The sequence below is a fragment of the Pelophylax lessonae genome (genome assembly GCF_965119305.1).
Source record: "Pelophylax lessonae genome assembly, chromosome: 5".
Taxonomy (NCBI): Eukaryota; Metazoa; Chordata; class Amphibia; order Anura; family Ranidae; genus Pelophylax; species Pelophylax lessonae.
In genome coordinates this window covers 53,444,897-53,471,513 of record NC_138772.1, presented here as the reverse complement: position 1 = coordinate 53,471,513, position 26,617 = coordinate 53,444,897, and the positions used below count along the sequence as shown (strand labels likewise).

General features: G+C 45.2%; 1 protein-coding gene across 1 annotated transcript in view; it reads left to right on the top strand.

Moving 5' to 3' along the window:
- The window catches only part of HEPACAM2 (HEPACAM family member 2), a gene marked incomplete at its 3' end in the record, with an annotated part of 163,726 nt that overhangs the window by 97,717 nt on the left and 39,392 nt on the right, over positions 1-26,617 (top strand). The window contains exons 3-4 of the mRNA XM_082257810.1: positions 5,859-6,143; positions 20,793-21,089. Coding sequence (XP_082113936.1) covers positions 5,859-6,143; positions 20,793-21,089 — 582 coding nt within the window. The remainder of the gene's footprint in view (positions 1-5,858; positions 6,144-20,792; positions 21,090-26,617) is intronic.

Sequence of the window (26,617 nt, the reverse complement as noted above, 5' to 3'; positions counted from 1 at the left end):
TATAATGTACATATTTGATATTTGCAAGCAGGACGTCAAATAAATATACATTTAAAATACACATATGTGAACTGGAATTCTGTTCAGCCAGCCTCGTAATTCCTACACCATTGTTAGGATAGCCAAGTCCCTGACCTTTCTCTAAAAGCCCAGCCTAAAGCAGAATTCCAGGTATAGCTTTGTTTGCATAGGTACATTGGTCCAGCTTGAACCAATGTATGTATGTGCCATACCTGTGGATCTCTCTAGAAGCTGAAAATCAGTGTAGTAGGCATGGCTACTTCAGTAATCTCCATTTGCTTCTGGATCCCATGCCAAGCAGCTGCCCTGCTGCATTGTGAACTCAGAATGTCGCTTGCTCAGCATGAGTACCAATCAGAGAACATTTTGCATTTTCTCAATGAATAGAAAGCATTTTCTGATTGAATGAGGCGGAGATCTGACATCACCGCCCTTCCTAGTGTTGTGTCTCATTATGCTGTGTACATAAATAGAAATACACAGCCCCATAGCATAGGATAGCAAGGCTGCTCCTTCTTCACCCTCTTCCTATCTTCTCTAAGCTAACAGACTGACTCTAGATCAGTGGTCGCCAACCAGTGGTCCATGGACCACTGATGTTCTTTTAACAATTTTGGTGGTCCCCAGGGGTTCTGCCACAAATCAACATTGTGGAGGATGTATACCGCCCAATGTTATTTCCAGTGTTGTTCTCAAGTACTGACTGTCAGCACGCATTGATACCCGATGCCTCCTCTGTACTTCCGGCTCCTGTGAACTCAGAGGGAGGCGCCAGGAGTAGTGCAATAAGATGGAAGTGAAGAAGGAGGGGACTTCCAATGGCAGCGCTAATCACAGACTGTGGGAGGGAGCATGAAGTTTGAGCACATGGCTGGATAAGGAGGTGAAATCTAATGATGAGTCTCTGTAAAGCAGCAGTGTGATACAAAGTGTGTGTGTGGGGGGGGGGGGGGCAGAGAGCTGGAGCATTGTGTGTATAAGGCAGCAGTGTGATCCAAGGGGAGGGGGCAGAGAGCTGGAGCATTGTGTGTATAAGGCAGCAGTGTGATCCAGGGGAAGGGGCAGAGAGCTGGAGCATTGTGTATATAAGGAAGCAGTGTGATGTAGAGTGCAGGGGGGCAGAGAGCTCCTCTCAGAAGTGGTATCCTCAATGGGTGCAATGTGTGCTCCCACACACAGCACTAAGTGAGGATTCCTGGCAGAAGATCTGGCTGGAAATTCCCGCTCCCCCCCCCCCCTCAATGCAGTCATCAGCTGTTAGGACAGCCATTTACTCTTGACACCTTGTCACACAGAAGCACTCCACCAGCCCAGCTTCTGTGTGTTAGCGCCAGGCACACAGAGAGGACATGCCCCACAAATGCTGGTGGGTGCCCCGGGTCCCAGCGCCACAGCCGCCTACATTGTTTTTTTATTGGGGATTCTGGATGTGGCTTATTTCCCACCTGTCAGGATTGTGTAGCATGGAGCCCACTGAAGTGCTGTGAAATTCCTTCTCGGGTCCATGCTACAGTTCTCACAGTCAGAGCTGTCAGAGGCACGGTGCTACAAAAAAGCACAGGAATACATAGCATTCTTTATTTGTGAGAGAGATGGGGGGGGGGCACTATTAAGAGAGGAGGGGGGCATTAGTGAGAGAGCTGGGGGGGTTGCAATAGTAAGAGGTGAGAGGGGCATACATTAGTGAGAGAGCTGGGGGGGGGTTGCAATAGTAAGAGGTGAGAGGGGCATACATTAGTGAGAGAGCTGGGGGGGGGTTGCAATAGTAAGAGGTGAGAGGGGCATACATTAGTGAGAGAGCTGGGGGGGGCTGCAATAGTAAGAGGTGAGAGGGGCATACATTAGTGAGAGAGCTGGGGGGGGGGGGGGGGTTGCAATAGTAAGAGGTGAGAGGGGCATACATTAGTGAGAGAGCTGGGGGGGGTTGCAATAGTAAGAGGTGAGAGGGGCATTCATTAGTGAGAGAGCTGGGGGGCATCAGCAAGAGAGCTGGGATGGGCATTAGTAAGAGGGGAGGGAGCATTAGTAAGAGGGGGGCATGCATTAGTGTGAGAGCTGAGGGGGCATTAGTGGGAGAGTTGGGGGGCATTGGTGAAACAGCTGGGGGGAGCAATATTAAGAGAGGAGGGGGGATTGGTGAGAGAACTGGGGAGCATTAGTAAGAGAGGAGGGGAGCATTGGTGAGAGAGCTGGGGGGGCATTAGTAAGAGAGGAGGGGGGGCATTGGTGAGAGAGCTGGGAGCAGAGCATTAGTAAGAGGAGGGGGTTATTAGTGAGAGAGGTGGGGGTGGAACATTAGTAAAAGAGGAGGGGGAGTATTGATGACAGAGCTGGGAAGGTTTGCTCAGAAAGCTGGGGGGGCATTGGTGATAGTTGGGGGGGGGGCATTGGTGAGAAAGCTGGGGTGTGGGTATTGGTCAGAGATTCCGGGGGGGGGGCCTTTGTGAGAGGTGAGAGCTGGGGGGGGGGGGGGCATTGGTGAAAGAGCTGGGTATTGTTTAACCATGTCCTTAAGCCCCTCCCACTGTTAAGACTTTGGCCACACCCACATTATTCGACTGCGCATGCCACAGCTCACTTACCCCCCTATTGTCCCTAATTCTGAAGTTCAAAAGTTGGGATGTATCAGAGAAAGAGGGGCAAAGGAGCATTGTGTGTATAGGGCATGTAAAAATTGTGAGTTATGTGGTCCTTGAGGCCTGAAAGGTTGGCGATCACTGCTTTAGATTGCACTGTGCAGTGTTAACTCTTTCCTGTGAAGACTGGATGTTCAAGGAAGTAGCACTGAAAGAGCAGGAGACAGAAGCATTGAAAATTGTAAACTGCAAATTTAACAAATAGTTTAATGGGATTAGTGTAACTAATGGCAAAACGTTTTTTTTTTTTTTCATTTTGAATAGAGTAAGGGAGGGTTAAACCCCTGTTAGTTTTTTTTTTTGCCATCTGTGTCCCAACCTGGGAGATTTCCCTTCACTTCCTGTCCCATAGCCGAAACAGGCACTGAGAGGAAATCCCTTGAAAGTGAAGGAATCCCTGTTGTCACTAGAACTACCCATTGGAAGAATTTCCCTCTATTCCTGTTCTGGTAACAACCGAAAATTTGGGATTCTCTTTTTTCTTTCCCTCTTGATGATAACAATAACCAGGATAAATACAGAGGGTGAATCTCCCTAACGGGGACACTGACAGCAATAAAAACTGACAGAGGTTCTAATCCCTCTCCACTCTATCCAAAACTAAAAGAAAAATATTTGCCTTTAGTTACACTTCAAACTAAAAATCCCAGAGAGCTCAACACTACTATAATGAATTCAGTGTTACGATAGTGTGTCTTTTACACCTGCCTAGCATGTGTATAGGAGTGCTGATCTGATGTAAATGACAGTTTAATCTGTGTAGATCCAGAAAGGTTCCATGTAGGGTGATGTACAGTCAAGAAATAATGGAAAATGACACGTCATGATCTTTAGCTTCTACCTCTCTGATGGTGGTGAAGGAACCGCTCAACAGATAATAGGACTGATTTACTAAAATTGGAGAGAGCAAAATCTGGTGGAGCTCTGCATAGAAACCAATCAGTTCCAGATTTTTATTTTTCTGTCAAAGCTTAATTGAAAAAGTTGAAGTTAGAAGCTGATTGGCTGCCAAGCACAGCTGCACCACATTTTGCACTCTCCAGTTTTATTAAATCAAGCCCAATGTGTTCTTAGGCGTAAGGTTAGGAGCGCCTGGTATCAAGGTTAGAGGCCAGTGTGATATTGGTATGAAATGTTTAAATTGGTTTAAATGATATTGTATGATATCATAGTCCTAGTAGATATCATAGGTAGACTGATAAAGAAATAAGTCCAATCAGTTCAGCCAATAGAAAAAAAAGAATAACACAGAAATTCCTTGCATAATACATAGTAGGTCCGGGGGGAGGAAAAAACCCTTATAAAAGCGGGGTCCAATTAGCTCCAACAGGGGAAAAATATGCCTTCCTAATCCCCTAATACAGGAGTCTCCTATCTTCGTAGTACGAGGGCCAACATTGTACATTTCACAAATATTCGCAGGCTGGATAGAAATCCCATCAGGGTCTCCATCAGAGTTCTCCTTACATCAGGGTCTCTATCAGAGTCCCCCCTTACATCAGGGTCTCCATCAGAGTTCCCCTTACATCAGGGTCTCTATCAGAGTTCCCCCCTTACATCAGGGTCTCCATCAGAGTTCCCCTTACATCAGGGTCTCCATCAGAGTTCCCCCTTACATCAGGGTCTCCATCAGAGTTCCCCTTACATCAGGGTCTCCATCAGAGTTCCCCTTACATCAGGGTCTCCATCAGAGTTCCCCTTACATCAGGGTCTCCATCAGAGTTCCCCCTTACATCAGGGTCTCCATCAGAGTTCCCCTTACATCAGGGTCTCCATCAGAGTTCCCCTTACATCAGGGTCTCCATCAGAGTTCCCCCTTACATCAGGGTCTCCATTAAAGTTCCACCTTAGATCAGGGTCTCCATCAGAGTTCCCACTTATATCAGGTTCCCTTATCAGAGTCTACCCTTACATTAGGTTCCCTTATCAAAATTCGTGCTTACATCGGGTTCCCCATCAGGGTCCCCCCTTACATCATGTTCCCCATCAGAGTCCCAGCCCCTTACATCAGGTACCACATCAGAGGGCCCCTTTACATCAGGTTCCCCATCAGAGCCCCACCTTACATCAGTGTCACCATCAGAGTTCCCCCTTACATAATGTTTCCTTATCAGAGTCTTCCTTTACATCAGATTCCCAATCAGAGTCTATCCTTTCATTGGGTTCGCTTATCAGAATCCCTGCTTACATCAGGTTCCCCATCAGAGTCCCCTCTTACATCAGGTTCCCCATCAGAGTCCCGTCTTACTTCAGATGAGGAGACTATAGGCAGCCTCTGCTGAGCCTCATCCTTAATCAGTGCACATTGAGAATACACCACTGACTCCCGCTGGGGGCCAAATAAAATCTTGCAGCATATGGCCCACGGCACACCTCCCAACTATCTGAGATGGGAACGAGGGACATCTATTAGCAAAAGTATGTAGGCATAGGACACACCCCCTGCCACGCCCCCCTTAAAGTGGAATTGTACAAAAAACAAAAAATGATTAGTTAAACCCACAAGTGCCTTTACCACTACTATTCCTTTATATTGGCTTTTGAAATTTACAAATTCAGCAATTTAGAAATTGGATGAAAGGTTTAGCACTGAGAAACACTTTTTGAAAGATAAAAAGTGTATTTTATATACAACTACTATATATAGATCAGACCAATGAGGGACAAATGTGGAGGAAAGAGGGACAGAGGGACTTTGTTCCAAATCAGGGACAGTTTGGAGCTATGGCCCACGGGCTGTAGTTTGGGGCCCCCCACCCTAAACCCATTAATTGGATCAACATTTTCTGATGTTATTACTTTAAGTGTTAATATCTTTTCATATTCTGTGCATTTAGAAACGCATCCATTTAGAAACCATGTACATGATACATTTGATACATATAATACATTATCATTAATACGTGATACATGATCCGTATGATTTTTTATGTACTTAGAGGCCAAATTGTTTAAGATTGTTCATTTACGAAAATTTGACATTTTACCATATTTGTCATGAAGCAAAAAATTTGTGACATCAGTTGCCCCACCACTTTTCAATCAACCAATCTCATTCATTGAGGGTGGGTCTATCATTTCATTGAAGAAGCTCCTCCTTTTTATCAGGGCAGTCTTTTTAGTCTTCCGTCCAGATAAGTAATTTGAACTCTTTCAACCTGACAAAGTGAGATGGTTTCTAACTTTCGGTTTCTGTTTTAGTTCCGGTGTCGAAGCCTATTGTGCAGACGGAGCCATCGTACGGAGCTGTGGAACATGTGGGAAACATCACCTTTAAATGTTCCGTCATAAAGGGGACGCGAGTGATGTATGAGTGGCTTAAAAATGGCAGCCCCCTCCAGGACAGATCTGGGTACATTTTCTCACCAAATAATGCCACGTTCACCATCGTTTCCGTCACAAAGGGCGACATCGGCAACTACAGCTGCTTGGCCAGGAATTTCGTCAGTGAAGTGGAGAGTGACGTGATCACTCCAACCATCTATTGTGAGTATCAATAGACAGATTGATAGTTTTTGCCCAGACCAGCATAGATGTTTTCAGGAAGGTAATTGGAATGACCTCTCTCTACCATTCCCCAAATACTCCAGGTGTACAAAACTATTAGGGCCCATTTACACAATTGAGTTACCCCAATAAATGGCAATGCAGGTTACCTGTGTTGCTGCGTCATGGGGCCATTTTTAAAGGCAAGGCAACACACCAGTGTTACAGCATGCAGCAACCTACTGCTATATATGGCAATGAACTGTGCTGTGTTGAGTTGCCAAAAATGGTGCATGTCCAATGTTGGCAGATTTTGTATGCATTGGCAGTCAATTATTGGTTGCCCTAATTCAACACACATTATCAAGCAAAAATGTAAATGGATTTTTAACTTTTTTTTAAAACTGCTGGGAAAAAAAAGCTTTAGCCAGTTCAAGTTTGTGGTACCTCATTGAAGATTAAACTAAAATGACTTTCATTTGCCACATATGGTACAAGATACACATTTGAAAATTGACAAATGGTGTGCTGTTCCTTTAATTTAAGCCAGTGATTAAAACATGGGCCTAATTGTGTTAAACACTAAACTCCTGAATTACAGTTACTCATACACTACAGTGCAATGCTAAACCAATTTCTGCTGAACTAAATCAAACTAAATAAAATAAAATATATTGAATATACAATGTATATTTATATGCTAAAAGTGAGTCCTTCAGTTGGTGTTCATGTGTCAATGCTTCCACTGTTTAACCTATAAAAGTGTTCATTAGGTGCCACATATCTTTCATAAACACTCAAGCGATTGTGCTGCAATCCCCCATGCTATCACTCCACTTCTAGGTGCAATGCCTTTTCACTTCTTCAGGGTATCTCTGAAGAAGTTACATTAGTGACGCAATGCATTGGGCGGAGCCGATGACGTCACTCCCAGGCATGTGCAAACCAGAAGTGTGGTGAGGACCTCCATGTATTTGGTTGAAACACTGCCTCCACTGTTCAAACAATGCAAGTGCTCATTGGGTGCCTCATATCTTCATAAACACTCAAGTAATTGTGCTGAAATCCCCTGTGCTATCACTCCACGTCTAGGTGCAATGCCTGTTCACTTCCTCAAGGTATCTCTGAAGAAGTCATGTGATTAGTGACGCAATGAATCGGGCGAAGCCGGTGATGCCACTGCCGGTCATGCGCAAACCAGAAGTGTGGTGAGGATCTCCATGTTTTTGGTTGGAGCACTGCCTCCACTGTTCAAACACTAAAAGTGTTCATTAGGTGACACATATCTTCAAAAATACTCAAGTGATTATGCTCCAATCCCCTGTGCTATCACTCCACTTCTTGCTGCAATGCTTGCTCACTTCTTCAGGGTATCCCTGAAAAAATCACATGATTAGCGACGCAACACGTCGGGCGGAGGCGATGACGTCACTCCCAGCCATGCACAAACCAGAAGTGTGGTGAGGATCTCCATGTTTTTGGTTGGAACACTGCTCTTTACATTCTGTCTTTATGTGAGCGTACAGTATATGTGAGTGTATATTTTATTCAATAAAAGTCTTTTAAATATATTACAGGGTGCGCTGTGAGTATTCTCCCCTTTATTTTGGCCATCAATGAACGGGAGATAATGAGCACAGTGGGAAGTAGCTGCGAAGAGCTGGAGGTGGAACCGTAAAGATCACTTACCAAAGTGCAAATGCACCTAGAGATGGAGTGATAGTACGAGGGTTTGGAGCATAATCACATGAGTGTTTAGAAGATATATGGCCTGTAGTTCAACCTTAAAACTAAACCTATCTTCAATGATCTTTTTTGTATGCAAAGTCTTCTCTTACTGGAGGAGGTGGAGAGCATAATGTCACTACCCCGCCTCTCCACCTCATCCAATCAGCAGGGCCGGGGCTACCACTAGGCAAACTAGGCAGCCGTCTAAGGCGCACTGCTGCCTAGAGCGCAGCCACGGCCAGGGGGACTCAGGGGACCCTGATGTAAGGGGGAGGGGCTCTGGGGACCCTGATGTATGAGTGGACTTTGGCATTCTAAAGTAAGGGAAGACTTTGGGGATCCTAATGAAAGTGGGGCCGCTATTGTAAGGGTTAAGTCTGGTAGACCCTGATGTAAGTTGGAGGGGGGTTCTGAGGACCTTTATTTAAGGAAAAGGGACTCTTGGGACCCTGATGTAAGGGGGGGACGACTTTAAGGACCCTAATGAAAGGGGTATCCTCTGATATAGGGGGGCCCAGGCCTAAAGCTGTGTAAGGGGTCCCAAAATTTCTGTTGGCTGGTCTGCAGGAGACAAAGCCATCTCCTGCAAACTTCAGCCAATCCCTGAAGAAGGTATCCAGCTAATGAGGTGCCGCTCAAGCCGTGCTGCGTGCAACATCACTACCTCCCAGCAGTTTGCTAGTCAGTCTGTACATGGAGCTAGAATTGGCAAGGAGGTGAGAAAGCATCCCTGTACAGGCTGCATTCGGAGCCTTTATTTTTTTGGGGGGGGTGGGGGGGTTGTAAGTAGCTGGTCTTGCCTAGGGCGCAATATAGTCTAGCACAGGCCTTGCCAATTAGACAATGCTTTGCATTCATTGAGAAAATGCAATGCAATCTCTGAATGGACGATCTCATGTGTTCATAATAAAGAAGGGCAGCTGTTCAGGAAGGAACCTGGAAACCAGTGGAGATGATTGGAGTAGCTGGCATAGTACAGGGATTTCCTGCTTGTAGGGGGATCCTATAGGTATGGTATATACATTGTTACATCAATCCAAGCTGGACCAGTGTAACTTTGTAAAAATATCCATACCTGGAATTCACCTTTAAAATCCATAGTGGCCATGCATTTGCTGTTATCATCCAAAATGTCTGAGGATTTAAAACACAATAGTCCCAAAACATAACAAATCCTTCCACCCAGTGTCATCCTAATAGCATCATGGGCCCCAGGGCATAGTAATGCACTGGGCCCCCTACCAGTCTGCATCAGTACCCCCTTGCATCATGTTCCCCTATTACAGTGCCCATATACATCAGGTGTCCCCATACATCAAATTCCCCTATCACAGTTTCCCCATACATCAGATGTCCCAAATCACAATGTCCCCAAACATCAGGTGTCCCCCATCACAGTGCCCCAGAGTTGTGCCCCCCTTGTACTCACAGATCACAAATGCTGTTACCCCCTGCATTGAAGGCCACTCGTCCTTCCTCTCTCCTGCTGAGACTGAGGTAAGGTCTCAGTCTCAGTGTCCGTCTCTTCTGCCCCCTGCTGGAGGGAGGAGAAAGCCAAATTCTCTCTCCAGCAGAAGCCAGCTGCTGCTCCTTCTGACAGAAGTGATATTGCAGCTACTCCTGTCAAAGAAGAGTGGCCCGGGTGGCCAAACACCAGTGCACTCACCCAACGCAGCAATTTTTCTGGCCCTGATCATAGACCCCCCCCCCCACCACATGCACCAGTACCCAGGTGTGCCCATTCAATAGGACAGCCCTGCTTCCACCTCACTACTTACAGAACATACAGGATCTACTACTGATGGCTTGGTGCCAGATACCACAGCATACCTTCAGAGGTCTAGTGGAGTCCATGCCTAGATGGGTTGGGGTTGTTTTGGTGGTAAAAGGGGGACCTACTCAATATTAGATAGGTGGTCCTAAAGCTATCGCTGATTAGTGTATAACAATAAACATAACAAGCATTAGAATTCATATATAATAGAAACTCATGGACAGGTGTATTCTCAACAATATACATTAAGTCAAAATGTTGGTCCATGTAAACCTTGATTAATGGGGCAGACTAGACAATATAGAGGAACGTAGATGGGCCTAGGGTGGGTGAAGATAAACATGACGGCCATATTTTTCAAAAAATGTTTTGAAGTCCCAGTGGCGGCCCATCCATTGGGGACGCAGGGGCGCCGCCCCCCCCCCCCCCCCACCCATGCGTCCAGCCCCCTAATCTACATGCAGGGTGCTGGACGCATGGATTCCAATGTTTTTTTTTTTTTAAGCACGTGATTAGAGCCAGAGGCTCTAATAGGCTTCAAATAAGGGTGGGCTCGGGGCGCAGAGCACTGCGCCCTGAGCCCACCCAGTTGTGTGACAATAGCGAATGAATTTTCGCTATTGCCACACTGATTCTCCTCCTGGCCAATCAGGAAGTGGGTCCTGACACCCATTTCCCGATTGGCCGAAAGGAGAGGCCATGCTATTGGCCAAAGGGGAGGAGACGCAGGGGAAGACCAGGGAGGAGACTGAGGGGAAAGCCACCACTGCCGCTGCCTTCCCAGGGTGAGTGAGCCGACGACTGGGTTTAGGTGTGCGGTTAGGTGTGCTGGCTGGAGCTGGTGTGGTAGGGGGGAGGGTGTGGTGTGGTCTGTCTGCCAACCCCCCGGGCCCATGGAGCACCAGCCGCCACTGATAAGTCAGTTTTCTAAGGTGGTGTTTACTGTATTTGTCCATTGCATACATGTTTGAAGATTAGAAGTTACATTTCTCTTTTTGGGCTTAACTTTTCCTAGTGATTTTAATGCATTTTTTTAAAAGGTATAAAATTTCCCCAAGTTATCCAGATTTTCCCTAATATTTCAGAGGAAATGTAAAATCCTAATAAAGTGTAGCCAAATCCTCCCTGGTATCCTGGCAGTGTATATAAGCTCTTCATATCCTGCTCTAATTAGCACATTCTGCTTTTCCATTTTACTAATTATAAACACATAGCAGGCTTAGCGGGAAAGGAGAACCTGTAGGAAAAGGCTCACCATCCACCTGTGCCTGGGGAGGCATGCACAGCGGAGATAGCCTTGCTGGGCCATATGTTCTTCTCTGGGTCCTGTCCCAACTTTGCAGTAATTACCCCTCTGGGAGTTTATGGCCATTTGCCAGCTTCTGGGTAAGATAGAAAAGACACAAATGAATGCAGCTCTGTAATCATTATTACATGATTTATTTTATTAATTATTAACTTATTAAATCCATTATTAGTATTTTGCTTCAAAACAAAAGTAGTGCAAGCAGCCAGATTTGACCTGGTAACAGCTTCTTGTAGTCCCCTGTACAGCAGAGGCTCTGAGAATGAGAGAGAGAAACAGTTACTTTTGGTGCAGTCCAAGGAACATGCTGATAGGTGAAGAGAGCAAAGTGACAGTGAGATGAAAAACCAGTCCACATTCTCTGCTAAACAGGGCTGTGTCGTGTGGCAGAGCTGTGTAAATCTCAGAACTATATACACAGAAATATGAATCAGGTAAAAGAACTCCCATATAGGTAGCAGTTTGCCTGGAGTTTAGCTTTGGCGCCTATTCATATTGTTGCAAATTACCGCACGCATGGCAATGCATTAAAATGGATGTGTGCATGTAGGGAGGTGCATTCTATTTTCCCCACTGTAGGTGGTGCTTGGCCACAGCGGCATTGCAGTTGGAGAGGAAGTCAAGAGGAACATGGTTCCTCTATGGTTTCCTGGGTCACTGGGGAAGTTATCTGATTGGATGATGCCGCCCCATGTGACTCTGGCAGCCATCTTGGGTCAGGCAGAACCTATTTAAGGCCCTGGCTCCCAGGCTTGGTGAACATTTTGCATGTAGGTAGTGTAGGGACAAGTCACCCGTCTGACAGGGACAGTAATTAGCAGAAGGGAGAGGGAGATGAGTAGTATAAGGAGAGGCACATGCCATCCTTCCTGGACACCTTCCTATTTGGGCACAGACCGGCCAGGCCACATTTCGCACCTCATCTCAGATGGTGTCAGCTCATCTGAGACATGCTCTGCTACACATCGCTGTTGCACTCTGTAAGTGTTTCCGGTCGGCTGCCTTCCTGCTGGGCTTTTAGTGAACTGATAAACTTTCAAGTGTTTGTAAAGGCTGAGGATTTTTTTTACCTTCATGCATTGAAGGTAAAAAACCTTCAGGGTGCAGCTTCCCCCCACAGCTCCTTCTAAAACCTACTTCAGTCCCCTCTCGATCCAGCGATGTGCATGAGAGCTGAAGCTCCCAAGGGACTCTCTCTCCTGATTGACTGAGACATAGCAGGGGGAGCCATTGGCTCCTGATGCCCTCAATCACAGCCAGTGAAGAGAGACTGGGGTGAGGGACCGAGACACATAGTCAAAGTTGTATAAAGTACTCGAAACCCATACTTGAGTAAAAGTACAAGTGCTCGATCAAAAAGTGACTTGAGTAGAAGTGGAAGCGCTCGATCAAAAAGTGACTTGAGTAGAAGTACTAAAGTATTCAACGTTTTTTGTACTTAAGTATTGCAAGTAGTTTTTTTAAAAATTTTGCTACTCAAGTACTGAAAGTAAAAGTACAAGTACTGTGCTATGTAGTTATTAAAGAAAGAAGTCAAAAGTTTGAACATCATATTGTTTTTTATTATTTCAAATGCAGCTTTTATTTATACATACAGTAGCATTTATTTTCGTATGCGCTGATAATACACATGTTTTGAGCTTCATGAAACCTGCCATCTACTGTTCTGGCAGTGGTCATTTTTATAATTGTAACGAGTAACTATGCAGCACAAAAAAATATATCGGAGTAGAAGTATTGAAATCATTGAAAAAATGTAGTGAAGTAAAAGTGGAAGTAGGAGAAAAAAATTCTACTCCAGGAAAGTACAGATACCGCCTTTCGGTACTTAAGTACAGTAGTGAAGTAGTTCTACTTAGTTACTATACATCTCTGCACATAGTCCCATAGACACACAGGGGCAGCTCAGAAGCAAGCACACACAAGTGCCCCCAGAGCAAGCTGTTTGACCTGCCATTGGCTCCGGCTGCAATCAACCATAGCCAGAGAGGATTGAGCGGGGTGGGGGGGGGGGGGGGGGTGTGACTGAGCCACATAGTCCCATAGACCAGGGCTGGGACAAGGGGTGGGCAGGAGGGGCCTGGGCGCAATGGTTTATTGCGGGGATGGGGACCCCTTGACCCTAACTCTAAGGGAAGGGGGGCAAAGTTTGGCATCTTTGCCCTGGGCGCTGGATGACCTTGTCCCGGCACTGCCATAGACACACAGGGGTGGCTCGGTAATGAGCACGCACAAGTGCCCCCAGAGTAAGCAGCTTGACCCACAAAGAGGACCTGATAAGAGGAGGATGGAGGCTGCTCTGTTCAAAACCATTGCACAGATCAGGTAAGTATGATGTGTTTATTATTTTAAAGGAAACAAGGCAAGGCTTTATAACCACTTTATTACAAGCACTTTTTTTCCTGCAACTGGCCTTACTGGTGCCACAAAATGCTGCACCCCTCTGCATTTTACTTCCCCAAAATTAATATTGGTGTGGTGCAGACCAAGGAGCATGCTGATAGGCTGAGAGAGCAGAGCGACAGAGGAGCTCATCAGTTTGCTGACCTTTCCTTTCACTGTCCAAAGGGTTAGGGTGGGGGAGGTGAACTGAAAGTGAAACTGCAGCACAGAAGGATCAGCTCAACTCCCTTATTAGACAGGGATGTGCTGTGTGACAGAGGTGTGTAAATCTCACAACTTTTCTAGATGGGAACAAGGGACATCTAAAAGCAAAAATATGTAGGCATAGGACACACCCCCTGCCATGCCCCCTTAACCGCTTGCTGACCGCCGCAAGTACATATACTGCGGCGGTCAGCCCTGTGCAGGCAAAGTGCCGTACCCGTACGTCACTCGCCTGCGAGCCAATAGGGAGCGAGCGCGCGCCGCCAGAGGCGAGCTCCCGCCCCCGCTACCTCACTGGGATCCCCGCGCGTGTGACCGGCGGACCTGATGTCCGCCGGTCACTCGCGATAGTCAGTTACAAAGGGAGAAAGGCAGGCGGCTAATGTAAACAAAGCCGCCTGTCATTCTTTCTTGTCTAACAGCAGAGATCATATGGTCCTGCTATGTAGGATCGTATGTCTCTGCTGTTACATGAAAAGCCTCATCGCTGCACAGTAAGAAACACGCCCCTAGGGACACACTTAACCCCTCCTTCTCCAATAAAGTTAACCCCTTCCCTGCCAGTGTCATTTTTACAGTAACAGTGCATATGTATAGCACTGATTACTGTAGTAATGTCACTGGTACCCCCAAAAGTGTCAAAAATGTCAGTCAAGGGTCCGATCTGTCCGCCGCAATGTCGCAGTCCCACAAAAAAATCGCAGATCCCCGCCATTACTTGTTAAAAAAAAAAATATATAAAAATGACAAAAATCTTTCCCTTAGTTAGTAAACGCAATAACTTTTGCACAAACCAATCAAAATACACTTATTGGGATTTTTTTTACCAAACATATGTAGCAGAAAAAAAATTGGCCTAAAATGTTAAAAAATTTTGATTTTTACTTTTTTTTGGGGGAATTTCATATAAAAAAATGTGAAAAATATTGTTATTTTTGCAAAATTGTCGCTCTTTTTTTGTTTATAGCGCATGATCAAAAAATCGCACAGGTGATCAAATACCACCAAAAGAAAGCTCTGTTTGTGGGGAAAAAAAGGACGTCAATTTCATTTGGGTACAGCATTGCACGACCGCGCAATTGTCTGTTAAAGTCACACAGTGCCGAATCGCAAAATACCCCCTGGTCAGGAAGGGGGTAAAATCTTCCGGGGCTTAAGTGGTTAAGGGAGAATTATACAAAAAAATATTAGTTAAATATTCAATAAAGTACTTTTTTTGTACCTTTATACTGGCTTTGGAAATCTAGGCATGCACTATTTAGAAATTGGATGAAAGGTTTAGCACTGGTATATAGATAGCTCTGATATACTGTAGCTCAGACCAAAATGAGGGGCAAATGAGGAGGAAAGGGAGACAGAGGGACTTTGTTCTGTCATCCTCTTTGCTGCCGACTGCTGAGACAAGGTGGGGGTGGAGTTAAGGGGGGTGTCGTAGCTGCAGGAGAGGTGTGAGGGCTGCATGAAATGGCCTGGCAGGCCAGACTCGGCCCCTCCGGGCCTTGTGTTTGACACATGTTTTGTACAGCATAGAGCAGGAAGCTGAGTGTAATCTGAGACCTGAGTGGAGGGAATGGGCACACCCTCCTCTACACAGTCTCATACGGAAACATGCAAATCATTTTTTGTGTGCTGGAGTCCCTCCATCTCCTAGAGTTGGCACAATCTGTCAGAAAGGTCTCGTACAGATAGCAGAGGAACCAGGCTGCAGACATAAATCACACTAGGTGTATTGACTTGTGGCTGGTAAATACTATAATAGGATATGCTTTGTTCATTTTTCATGTCAGAAGTTTACCACTTTAACGCATGGATTGTGCTAAAATGAATGTTTGCAACTTACCAATAATAAGAATATTATCTATTTCCATGTCCGTTTTTTTTTTTCCCTCTATATTTGGTGCGTTGGGATGCTCATAGAAGTCAATGGCAGTGCATCAAACACACGTGACATTCGCTTTGATGCATTGGCAATATGAATTAACAAGCCTTGGCGGTGAACCCTATCCACCCCATATGCTAAATTTAAAAACGCATAAAAAAAATCCATTATGCATAATGTATTTTTTGATGCATTTTAGAATTTGGAGTGGATAGGGTTCACCGCCAAGGCTTGTTAATGCCTAATGCTGCAAAAATAAATACACGTCTACGCAAACGCATTGATCTAAATGGGCCCTTAGGGTAAAGCCTTCTCCAAGGCAATGAGAGGGTTAACCATCATTCGCACCTCTCCGGTTCGGAATATGACAGCGGAGTTCTTGGCAGCGGCAACTTTCCATCTATATTTCGTCAATAACATGTTTGCTATATCTCGGCGCTCTCTCTGAGGGTTCTCGTGTACCATATGCTGAGACTGCGGGGGTGTGCGATGATAAAAAGGTCCCTCGCACTAAGTACCTCTGCCATCTGCTCAGTAATAGAAGGGGCGGGAGCATGCGGGTGGCGCAGCCAATCGGCGACGTGCTCCTTGCACTAAAGTCCCAGCCAGACAGGTGATTTATCATTTCACAAGCCTGCTTGGTAAACAGCAGTAAGCCAGCCAATGTGTTCATGTCTTTACAGAGCTTATCTGGTGTGGGGAAAGGGAGAAAATGAAAAGTGATGCGTTCCATGTCAATATTTCTGCAATAAGTGAACATGAGAACTTGTTATTTCCTCACCCAAATTCATTTCTCAACTTATTTCCCATCATTTTCCTCTTATGTTTTCTAAAAACTGCTTTTTCTAAGTCTTTAAATATTTGCAAAAATGTATTCTAGCTTTTTTTTTTTTTTTTTTTTTTTTTTACTGTATATCATATCCCACACTTGTCTTGTTGGAAATGTTTAACCACTTAAGCCCCGGAAGATTTTACCCCCATTCCGACCAGGGGGTATTTTGCGATTCGGCACTGCGTGACTTTAACGGACAATTGCGCGGTCGTGCGACGCTGTACCTAAACGAATTTGGCGTCCTTTTTTTCCCACAAACAGAGCTTTCTTTTGGTGGTATTTGATCACCTGTGCGATTTTTTGATCACGCGCTATAAACAAAAAAAGAGCGTCAATTTTGCAAAAATAACAATATTTTTCACATTTTTTTAAATGAAATTCCCCCAAAAAAAAATGTAAAAATCAAAATTTTTTAACATTTTCGGCCAATTTGTTTTATGCTACCTATGTTTGGTAAAAAAAATCGCAAAAAGCGTATTTTGATTGGTTTGCGCAAAAGTTATCGCGTTTACTAACAAAGGGAAAGATTTTTGTCATTTTTGTTGTTTTTTTTTTTAACGCGTAATGGCGGCGATCTGCGATTTTTTTGCGGTACTGCGACATTGCGGCGGACAGATCGGACCCTTGACTGACATTTTTGACACTTTTGGGGTTACCAGTGACATTTCTACAGTAATCAGTGCTATATATATGCACTGTTACTGTAAAAATACACTGGTAGTGAAGGGGTTAACTTTATTTGGGAGGGAGGGGCTGTGTGTGTCCCTAGGGGCGTGCTTTCTACTGTGATTGGCTGTGGCTTCAGCTGTAAGGACACTGATCAACGGATCTACATAGTAGATCCATGTGATCAGTGTCTTTGCAGCGAGGAGAATGACAGGCAGCTTGTTTACACAAGCTGCCTGACATTCTCCCTCTCCCCCGCCGATCGCCGAGTGGCCGGCGGACATCGAGTCCACTGGTCACACGCGCGGGGGGGTCCGTGACCACGCGGGAGCGCGCCTCCGGGGGTGCGCGCTCGCTCCCTAGACCCTCACAAGCAAGCAACGTAGCCCTACGTTAGTTTGCCTGTGAGGGACTGACCGCCGACGTAGATAGTCGTGCAGCGGTCGGCAAGTGGTTAAAGTCTAACTCCAGGGAGATTTAAGTAAAAAAAAAAAAAAAAACACACCTGAATGTAGAAAAAAATGAAATAAAAAAGAAAAGAAAAGAATTGTGAAAAATAAAAAACACGTAATTTTCAAAAATGTATTCTAACTTCTTTTTTTTTTCGGTATGTCATATCCCACACTTATTATGTTGGAAATGTTTAAAGGTGAATTCCAGCCGGATTAAAAAATAATAAAAGTAAGAAAGAAAAAAATTAAAAAGATGTGTATGTGTGTGTATATACAATATGTAGACTATGTACCGTATGTAGAGAGATAGTATAAATAAATTTAATAATATTTTTTTTTATTATACACACACACATATATAGATATATATCTCCCCTAAAATTTATTAATATAAAGTATTATATTAAGTAATATATGTAATATATAAAGTATATATATATATAATATAAAGTATTATATAAGTATTGGGACGCCTGCCTTTACACACACATGAACTTTAATGGCATCCCAGTCTTAGTCCGTAGGGTTCAATATTGAGTTGGCCCACCCTTTGCAGCTATAACAGCTTCAACTCTTCTAAGAAGGCTGTCCACAAGGTTTAGGAGTGTGTCTATGGGAATGTTTGACCATCCTTCCAGAAGTGCATTTGTGAGCTCAAGCACCGATTTAGGATGAGAAGGCCTGGCTCGGGTTGAGGTCAGGACTCTGTGCAGGCCAGTGAAGTTCCTCCACCCCAAACACGCTCATCCATGTCTTTATGGACCTTTGTGCATTGGTGCGCAATCATGTTGGAACAGGAAGGGGCCATCCCCAAACTGTTACCACAAAGATGGGAGCATGAAATTGTCCAAAAAAAAAGCTTAATTTGGTCTTCCCTGATGTCCAACAGACAATTTCCCAGCTTGTTTCTCTAGCCCTCTTTTTTACATGAAGTTGTGTTTTATTACACTCTCTTCCCCCAGAAGTGCTGACTTACATTTGGTGGCTAGGGATGATCGAACTTTTGAAAAGTTTGGTTCGACCAGAACACCCGAATTTCCTGAAAGTTCGGCCCGGATTTCAGAACCCCATTGAAATCAATGGGACCCGAACTTCTGGAATCAAAAAACACCATTTTGAAGCCCTAAAACCCAATAAATGCCCCTAAAAAGTGCCTAGGGTTCTGGGTCATGCCCCAGGGACTATTAATCACACAAAAAAAAAGTTCTTAAAAATTGTCATTTTTGATAGAGAGACAATTATTGAAAAAATTATTGAAAAAAAAAAATGAGATTTCTTTGGATTTAGTGTCTGGGGGGTCTAAAAAGTGTAACTGTGAAGTTTCAGCTCTGTAGCATGTCCAGAACCAGAAAAAAAAATTTGTTTGTATTAGAATTGCAGTAGAGCAGGATAGTGGCTTCGCTATTTTCACACCCGGCTTTTTGTTGCAGGCGTTTATAGGGCTTTTTTGTGGACGTGTTTGGAGGCAGGCATGACATCTGAACTTCTGTATAGGGGTACATATACACACACATGTATGTATATATACACATACACATATATAGGTGTGATAGGAGCGAAGTCCTATGCCTGCTCATTATTTCATTAGCGCAGGAATAGGGTTCTGCTACTTTCACACCTATATGTGTGTATGTGTATATATACATACATCTGTGTGTGTATATATACCCCTACACAGAAGTTCTGATGTTATGCCTGCCTCCAAAGACGCCCAAAAAATGCCCAAAAAAACGCCTGCTACAAAAACGCCCAGGTGTGTTGTTGCAGGCGTTTTTTTTTGGGCATTTTTTGGGCGTCTTTGGAGGCAGGCATGACATCTGAACTTCTGTATAGGGGTACATATACACACGCATGTATGTATATATACACATACACATATATAGGTGTGATAAGAGCGAAGTCCTATGCCTGCTCATTATTTCATTAGCGCAGGAATAGGGTTCTGCTACTTTCACACCTATATGTGTGTATGTGTATATATACATACATGTGTGTGTGTGTATATACCCCTACACAGAAGTTCTGATGTTATGCCTGCCTCCAAAGACACCCAAAAAAATGCCCAAAAAAACGCCTGCTACAAAAACGCCCAGGTGTGTTGTTGCAGGCGTTTTTTTTGGGCATTTTTTGGGCGTCTTTGGAGGCAGGCATAACATCTGAACTTCTGTATAGGGGTATATATACACACACACTTATATGTATTTATACACATACACACATATAGGTGTGATAGGAGCGAAGTCCTATGCCTGCTCATTATTTAATTAACGCAGGAATAGGGTTCTGCTACTTTCACACCTATATATGTGTATGTGTATATATACATACATGCGTGTGTGTATATATACCCCTACACAGAAGTTCAGATGTCATGCCTGCCTCCAAACACGTCCACAAAAAAGCCCAATAAACGCCTGCTACAAAAACGCCCAGGTGTGAAAGTAGTGATGCCACTATCCTGCTCTATTGCAATTCTAATAGAAACAATCTTTTTTCTATGGCTTTCTATGGCGTCCCCCCTGACAGGGAAGGGTTTGGTCACCCTGCCATAGCAGTCAGAGTCAGTTCACCCTACACTACACTACGGTCACCCTGACACTTAACACTTTGCCTACAGAAACTAGATTATTAAATCTAACTATAGTGGAATATAGTACCCTAACTACACTAGATATCCCTTTCCTCACACTAATAATTGATAAATGACACTTTGAAGCAGGAGTAACAGAACTGCTTCCACTCTCTTCCACAGCCCCTGTATTACAATGTTAGAGATTTGGCGGGGCTATCTTATATACTGGGGGGCGTATTCACTACTGATTGGCCTCTGAACCCCCTAGTCACTCCAATCACATTCCTAGCATCCTCCTGCCCCCTCAATTGGCTTTTACTGATGGTTCTGGTCCAATCACGGGCTATTAAAGCCCAGTTCCTGTCCCATTGCATTTTGGTCGGTGCTGGTTGCCGAATTCCGAACTTTTTCAGCAAAAAGTTCGAAATTTGGCCGAATTTCGAACAGTCAATGTTCGGGTCGAACCGATGGTCGACCCGAACCGTTCGATCATCCCTATTAGTGGCAGTCCCAGTGGCTTCTAGTGTTGGGCTGCCCTCAGCAGTCCATTACCATCCCAAAGACTTGATTGGGGCATTACTTCTGCTATATGGGTACACCTCATCAAAGTTTACAGGACGATAGTTCAGAGGCAGTAGATTTTTAAAGGTTGATCTGCAGACAATACACAAGACTGCCACCACTGGAGAAGGTAAATAGGCACTTGTGGGGGTGCAGACAAAACTGTATGTATACAAAGGGCTGGAGAATTTTTTTTTTCAACCATGTACATATATTTTAAAATGTATTGCATCATCATTTTTATTTAAGAAATTATATTTCTTTGCTAACAGATGGACCCTATGGTCTGAGAGTGATTTCCGACAAGGGACTTAAAGTTGGAGAGGTCTTCACCATTGACATCGGAGAATCTGTACGGTTTGACTGCTCGGCTGACTCCAACCCACCGAACACCTGCGCCTGGATCCAGAGGAGCAACAACTCCACCGAAATCATCAACTACGGACCCTACTTCAAACTCCTCTCCGACAAAGTCAGACAAAAGACTGTAGATTACCTATGCCGAGCCTACAACAACATCACTGGCAGGGGAGAAGAGATGCAGTTCACCGTCATCATTACACCTATAGGTAGGAAAAGTTCCAGGTACTTCTATCCATGAAAAGAAGACAAAGCTGCTTCTCCTAATCGAGAGGGCTTAAAACCTTCTATGTTGTCCCAAGCAGGCAGATGACTTCTGACCTTTATAGTAAATGTGATTGAATGGTAAAGGGTCTGTTCAACCAAAATAAATATTTAATTATTTATTATTAGAAACCCGGCAAGCTGAGGCAGCCTCTAGCTTCTCATATGTCTTGGATACTTCAAGGGGAAGATCCTTTCCATAATTCCGGGGGTTTCCTACTGTCCATCTGGGAGTTGTGGGTATCCCCACCCACCTTTGTGTGTTCCAGTTTCTTTGTTACATTATTCATAATATAAAATAAATAGAACATCAAGCAGGATGAATGGGATTCCCTCATAATGGGCACAACAAGTGTGCAGACCCACAGGGATCTCACCAATAGAGCCCCCAGGAAGTATAGGAAACTGTTGAGGTATTTAATGTCCAACACAAGGCAAAACATTATTCCTAGCTTTGGTTGGAGTATGGTAGGATTGGAACCAATGATCAGAGTTAAAGCGGTTCTAAAGCCTAAACATCTTTTACCTTATTGCATTCCCTGCATTAAGGTAAAAATGTTTACGTAGCAGTATGCCCCCTCAGCCCCCCGCCCTTATACTTACCTGAATGCTCACTTGATCCAGTGTTGTGTCCGTATGTAGCGGCTCTCTCTGTTCTTAGTGACTTTGCTGAGGCCGTGGGAGCAGGGGAGGACTAGCAAGGGGGGCAGGGGGGCAATTGCCCCCCGGGCCACTCTGGAAAGTGGTAAAAACTGATAAAAAGGCCGCACTCAGGGCTGGATTAATGTAGGGGCCAGACACTGTATACAGCTGTCAGTCCAAAACCAGGTGGGCATGGATGGTGAGCTGATTCGATGGTTCAATGGGCCACTTGACTGGACTTGACCCCCAGGCCAAAGGCTGCCAGCCCTCCCCTGCATGGGAGCCAATGGCTGCCACTACTATCAGTCAAATTCTTTGATGAGGGAGCTGGGGGTGGGACCAAGCCGCTCTGTCTGTGTCTATAGACGCAGGCAGTGCGGCTTGGGAGAGAGCCAGCAGGTGTGCCTCCGTGGCAAGCAGCTTGTTATGGGGGCACACCAAGAAGAGGAGGAGAAGCAGCAGCACCAACAGAAGACCCGAGAACAGGAGGTTCAGAGCTGCCTTGCCAGAAGAGTTGATGCTGTTATAGCTGCAAAGGGTTGGCCAACTCAATATTGAACCCTACGGACTAAGACTGGGATACCTTTAAAGTTCATGTGCGTGTAAAGGCAGGCGTCCCAATACTTTTGGTAGTATAGTGTAATTTAGTCCTAGGTAGAATTTCATATTTACTTGATTTATACAAAAAAAAAAGAAAAAAAAGAAAATATAATTAAAAAGTGCTAAACATAATACAATATATGAAAAGTAAAACGTTCCCTTTAAAAAAAACACACTGTTAAAACTGAAAAAGTAATAAAAAACAACAAAAACACTGGTCATATAGGCCGCTATTTTCCCTAAAACACTCCATCTGTGTTTCTTTGTACTGTGACAAAGCGCCAGCCGTCCCCGATGCTTATCCGCTGTCATCCTGATATTTCTGGTATAGAATATGTAGCGTTGGTGACAGCCGCATTCCTCACATACAGACTATGTTACCAGAGGTGTCACCGTGAGTTGTATAAACAAGAAAATGTACATTAGGACACAAAGTTTCACTTTGGAAGATGTAGGTCAGTGAATGTTGGATGTATAGAGATATTTACCATGTCACAAACATAAACACAGGGCCTAAATGACATAAATGTATAGTAAGGGCGCAGCCTATGGCCTCTTCTCTTTAGTATCACATTCTGTTAGCAATACACAAGGAAATGGCTACATTAAAAATGTATCTTTTTTTCTTTTTTCAACAGATGAGAAAACATTAAATATTAATTTTATATTAAACCACATCGTGATCAGATTAATAATACCTCGGCCTGCTGGCTGACCCATACGCCTACACAAGATTTATATATATATATATATATATATATATATATATATATATATATATATAGTATGTTAAATAACTTCAGTTAAAGTGGCGTTCCACCCAAAAGTGGAACTTCCAATTTAAGTAGTCCTAACTAGGAATAGACCGATATGGTTTTTTCAGGGCTGATACCGATATTTTGGTCACAACGTATCGGTATCTGTCGATATGGGCCGATATTTTGTACATTTAAAGTTTTGAAAAATAAAGACAGTTTTTGACACAAATCTGGTACTGAATATGTTAATTTTTGTTTAATGCTTAATGGTTGGCTTGCTGGCACCCTGTGGTGGGTGGTTGGCTGGCTGACACCATGTGGTGAGTGACTGGCTGTCTGGCACTCTGTGGTGGTGTGGGTGGCTGGCACCCTGTGGTAGATGGCTGGCTGTCTGGCACCCTGTGGTGGGTGAGTGGCTGGCTGTCTGGCACCCTGTGGTGGGTGGCTGGCTGTCTGGCATCCTGTGGTGGGGGGCTGGCTGTCTGGCACCCTGTGGTGGGTGGCTGGCTGGCTGGCACCCTGTGGTAGGTGGATGGCTGCCACAGGGGCTGTGGGTGGCTGGCTGGTACAGGGCATGTGGGCGGCTGGCTGCTACAGTGCCTGTGGCTGGCTGGTACAGGGCCTGTGGGTGGCTGGCTGGCTCGCTGGTACAGTGCATATGCCTGTGGCTGGCTGGTACAGGGCCTGTGAAAGTGGGTGGCTGGCTGGCACCGGGCTGCTGTGGGTGGGTGTATGGCTGTGATACACTCCCGCGAGACTAGTCCCGACTCCAGGCGAGGCTGTCCAAGGCGAGGGAGGCAGCCTAAGAAGGCAGAATGACTTCACAAAAATATCGGCCAGTTCCAGGGCCGATACCGATATAGCAATGAAAGTGCATATTGGCCCTCTATATATTTCGGCCTTGACGATAATCGGTCTATCCCTAGTCCTAACCGTCTGACATGCCACATTTGGCATGTCATTTTTTTGGGGTAGGGAGCGGGTACCTAGTTTTGGCAGTTACCCACTCCCACTTCAGCCGTGGCGCCCGAGCTGAAGTTCTCCTCTCCCCCTCTCTCCCTGCAATCTTTGGGGACGCGTCACAGGTCCTAGAAGATTGCCAGGCCAATAAAGACGCACAGCGGGGCTCGCATGCGCAGTGCGCACTCGGCTGTGAAGCCGCAAATTGTCACAGCCGCGTGCCCGCACTAGTGATGCCATCATTGATGCCACAACAGCATTGCAGACCAATTTGATGCAGTGTACAGCGCATGGTCTGAGCACTGACAGGCTGACCCCCCACCCCTTCAACCTCTGCAGCAATCCTGGCAGCACTCATACATCAATTTCCCAAAGACAACCTCTGGATATGACGCTGGGCACGTGCACTCAACTCCTTTGGTCGACCATGGCGAGGCCTGTTCTGAGTAGAACCTGTCCTGTTAAACCGCTGTATGGTCTTGGGCACCGTGCTGCAGCTCAGTTTCAGGGTCTTGGCAATCTTCTTATAGCCTAGGCCATCTTTATGTAGAGCAACAATTCTTTTTTCAGATCCTCAGAGACTTCTTTGCCATGAGGTGCCATGTTGAACCTCCAGTGACCAGTATGAGAGAGTGAGAACACCAAACTTAACACACCTGAGACCTTGTAACACTAACGAGTCACATGACACCGGGGAGGGAAAATGGCTAATTTGGCCCAATTTGGACAATTTCACTTAGGGGTGTACTCACTTTTGTTGTCAGTGGTTTAGACATTAATGGCTGTGTGTTGAGTTATTTTGAGGGGACAGCAAATTTACACTGTTATACAAGCTGTACACTCACTACTTTACATTGTAGCAAAGTGTCATTTCTTTAGTGTTGTCACATGAAAAGATATAATATAATATATACAAAAATGTGAGGGGTGTACCCACTTTTGTGAGATACTGTATCTATGCTTAACGATGTCTTCCAAATCGCACCCAGAGTTGCACTAACATGCGGCTTCGAAATTGTGCGATTTCAGATGAAGTCACACGATTTCAAATCCGCAGTCAATGTGAACGAGGGATAAGGGTGATTTCACACTGCAACTGAGAGTTTCTGGTGGGATTCACCCCTCCGATCTCCAATGCCGGCTGCGGTAGGGGGAAGTGTAATGTGTGCTTCAGTACATCACACGCCTCCATTTTTTTGTTTTGTACAAACTTTATTTAAAGCGTACAAAACTTACACTTCATTCACAGCAATGTACAGCCGTGAGATGCGCCGTGTTGCTGAACACTGCTGTGTGATTAAGCACAGTGCGTTGCAGTGTGAATGGGACATATGGGAAACAATTGTTTCCTGTGTGCCTCTGCGGTGACAGACATTCTACATTGCAGTAAATCTGCGGTGACAGACATTCTACATTGCAGTAAATCATCTGTCACCGCACATAGTGAAAATTAGCCCTTAGCTGAACCAAACTGCTGCCATCTGTCAGGGAACTACCAACATCCTGGCTAATCAGCGAATATGCGCATTGGCGCGAATGCGCATGCGCGCCCAAACATGGGCAAGCGCAGTCAGGAATGTGCATGCGCCAATGCGCACGCGCGTACGCCGTGCGTAATGGCGCTTGGCGCCAAACGGCCTATCTAAAGCCAGCAGCCACAACAACTAGTTGCTGGATGATCGTCAGCCTCCCGTGTTCCCCTGTGCCTTTCCTTTGCTTATTGATCTGGACTTTCTGTTGCCGACCCGGACTGCTTGACCTTGATTCCTCTTGAACTTCTGGCTCCTGACCTTTTGGCGTGTTCCCGGACTCCCTTCTGCCTTCTCCAGTGTTTGACCCGGCCTGGCTCCTGACTTCGCTTTACCAGTATCCTGTGGATTACCCAGCTTACGTCTGTTCCTGTAGCACACCTGCCTGGCCTGCCAAGCGCTCCAGATCTGCCTTGGACTATACTACTCTTGGCTTCAGCTTCCTTCTGGCCATTCCAACTGGCAACCCGTGCTACTTTGGGCACAGCACTCCCTGTCCCACTTCCAGGGGTGCTCTGCACCTAGCCGCAAGGGGAGCCCTCTCTGCACTCCGGCTTCGGATCAGGTACGTGACACCATCTTATACCTTTCAGGGACTCCAGCAGTGAGATACATTCACCGGAGCTGCAAAACCTTATGATGGTGTGACTCTAGGGCAGTGGTTGACAACTTATGAGCTTAAGGGGGCCTCAAATGCGGCCCCTAACATCACCAAAGGGCCACACATAATGTTCAATAATACTGTATATATTTCTGGAAAGGACAGTCAGAACCGGCAGACCTAATAGAAGAAATGAGGGTCAGAGATTGTGGACATGCTACGTTTTTGGATGGGAGCATGTTACATGAGGCTGGGAGAGATCAATACTATTACCCTAATCAATGTTCCCACTACAGACTGCTCCAAGGGTCACTAATTATATACCAAAGTGCCACATGTGGGCTGCAGGTTGGGCAACAGGACATTAGGGGCTCATTGCAATG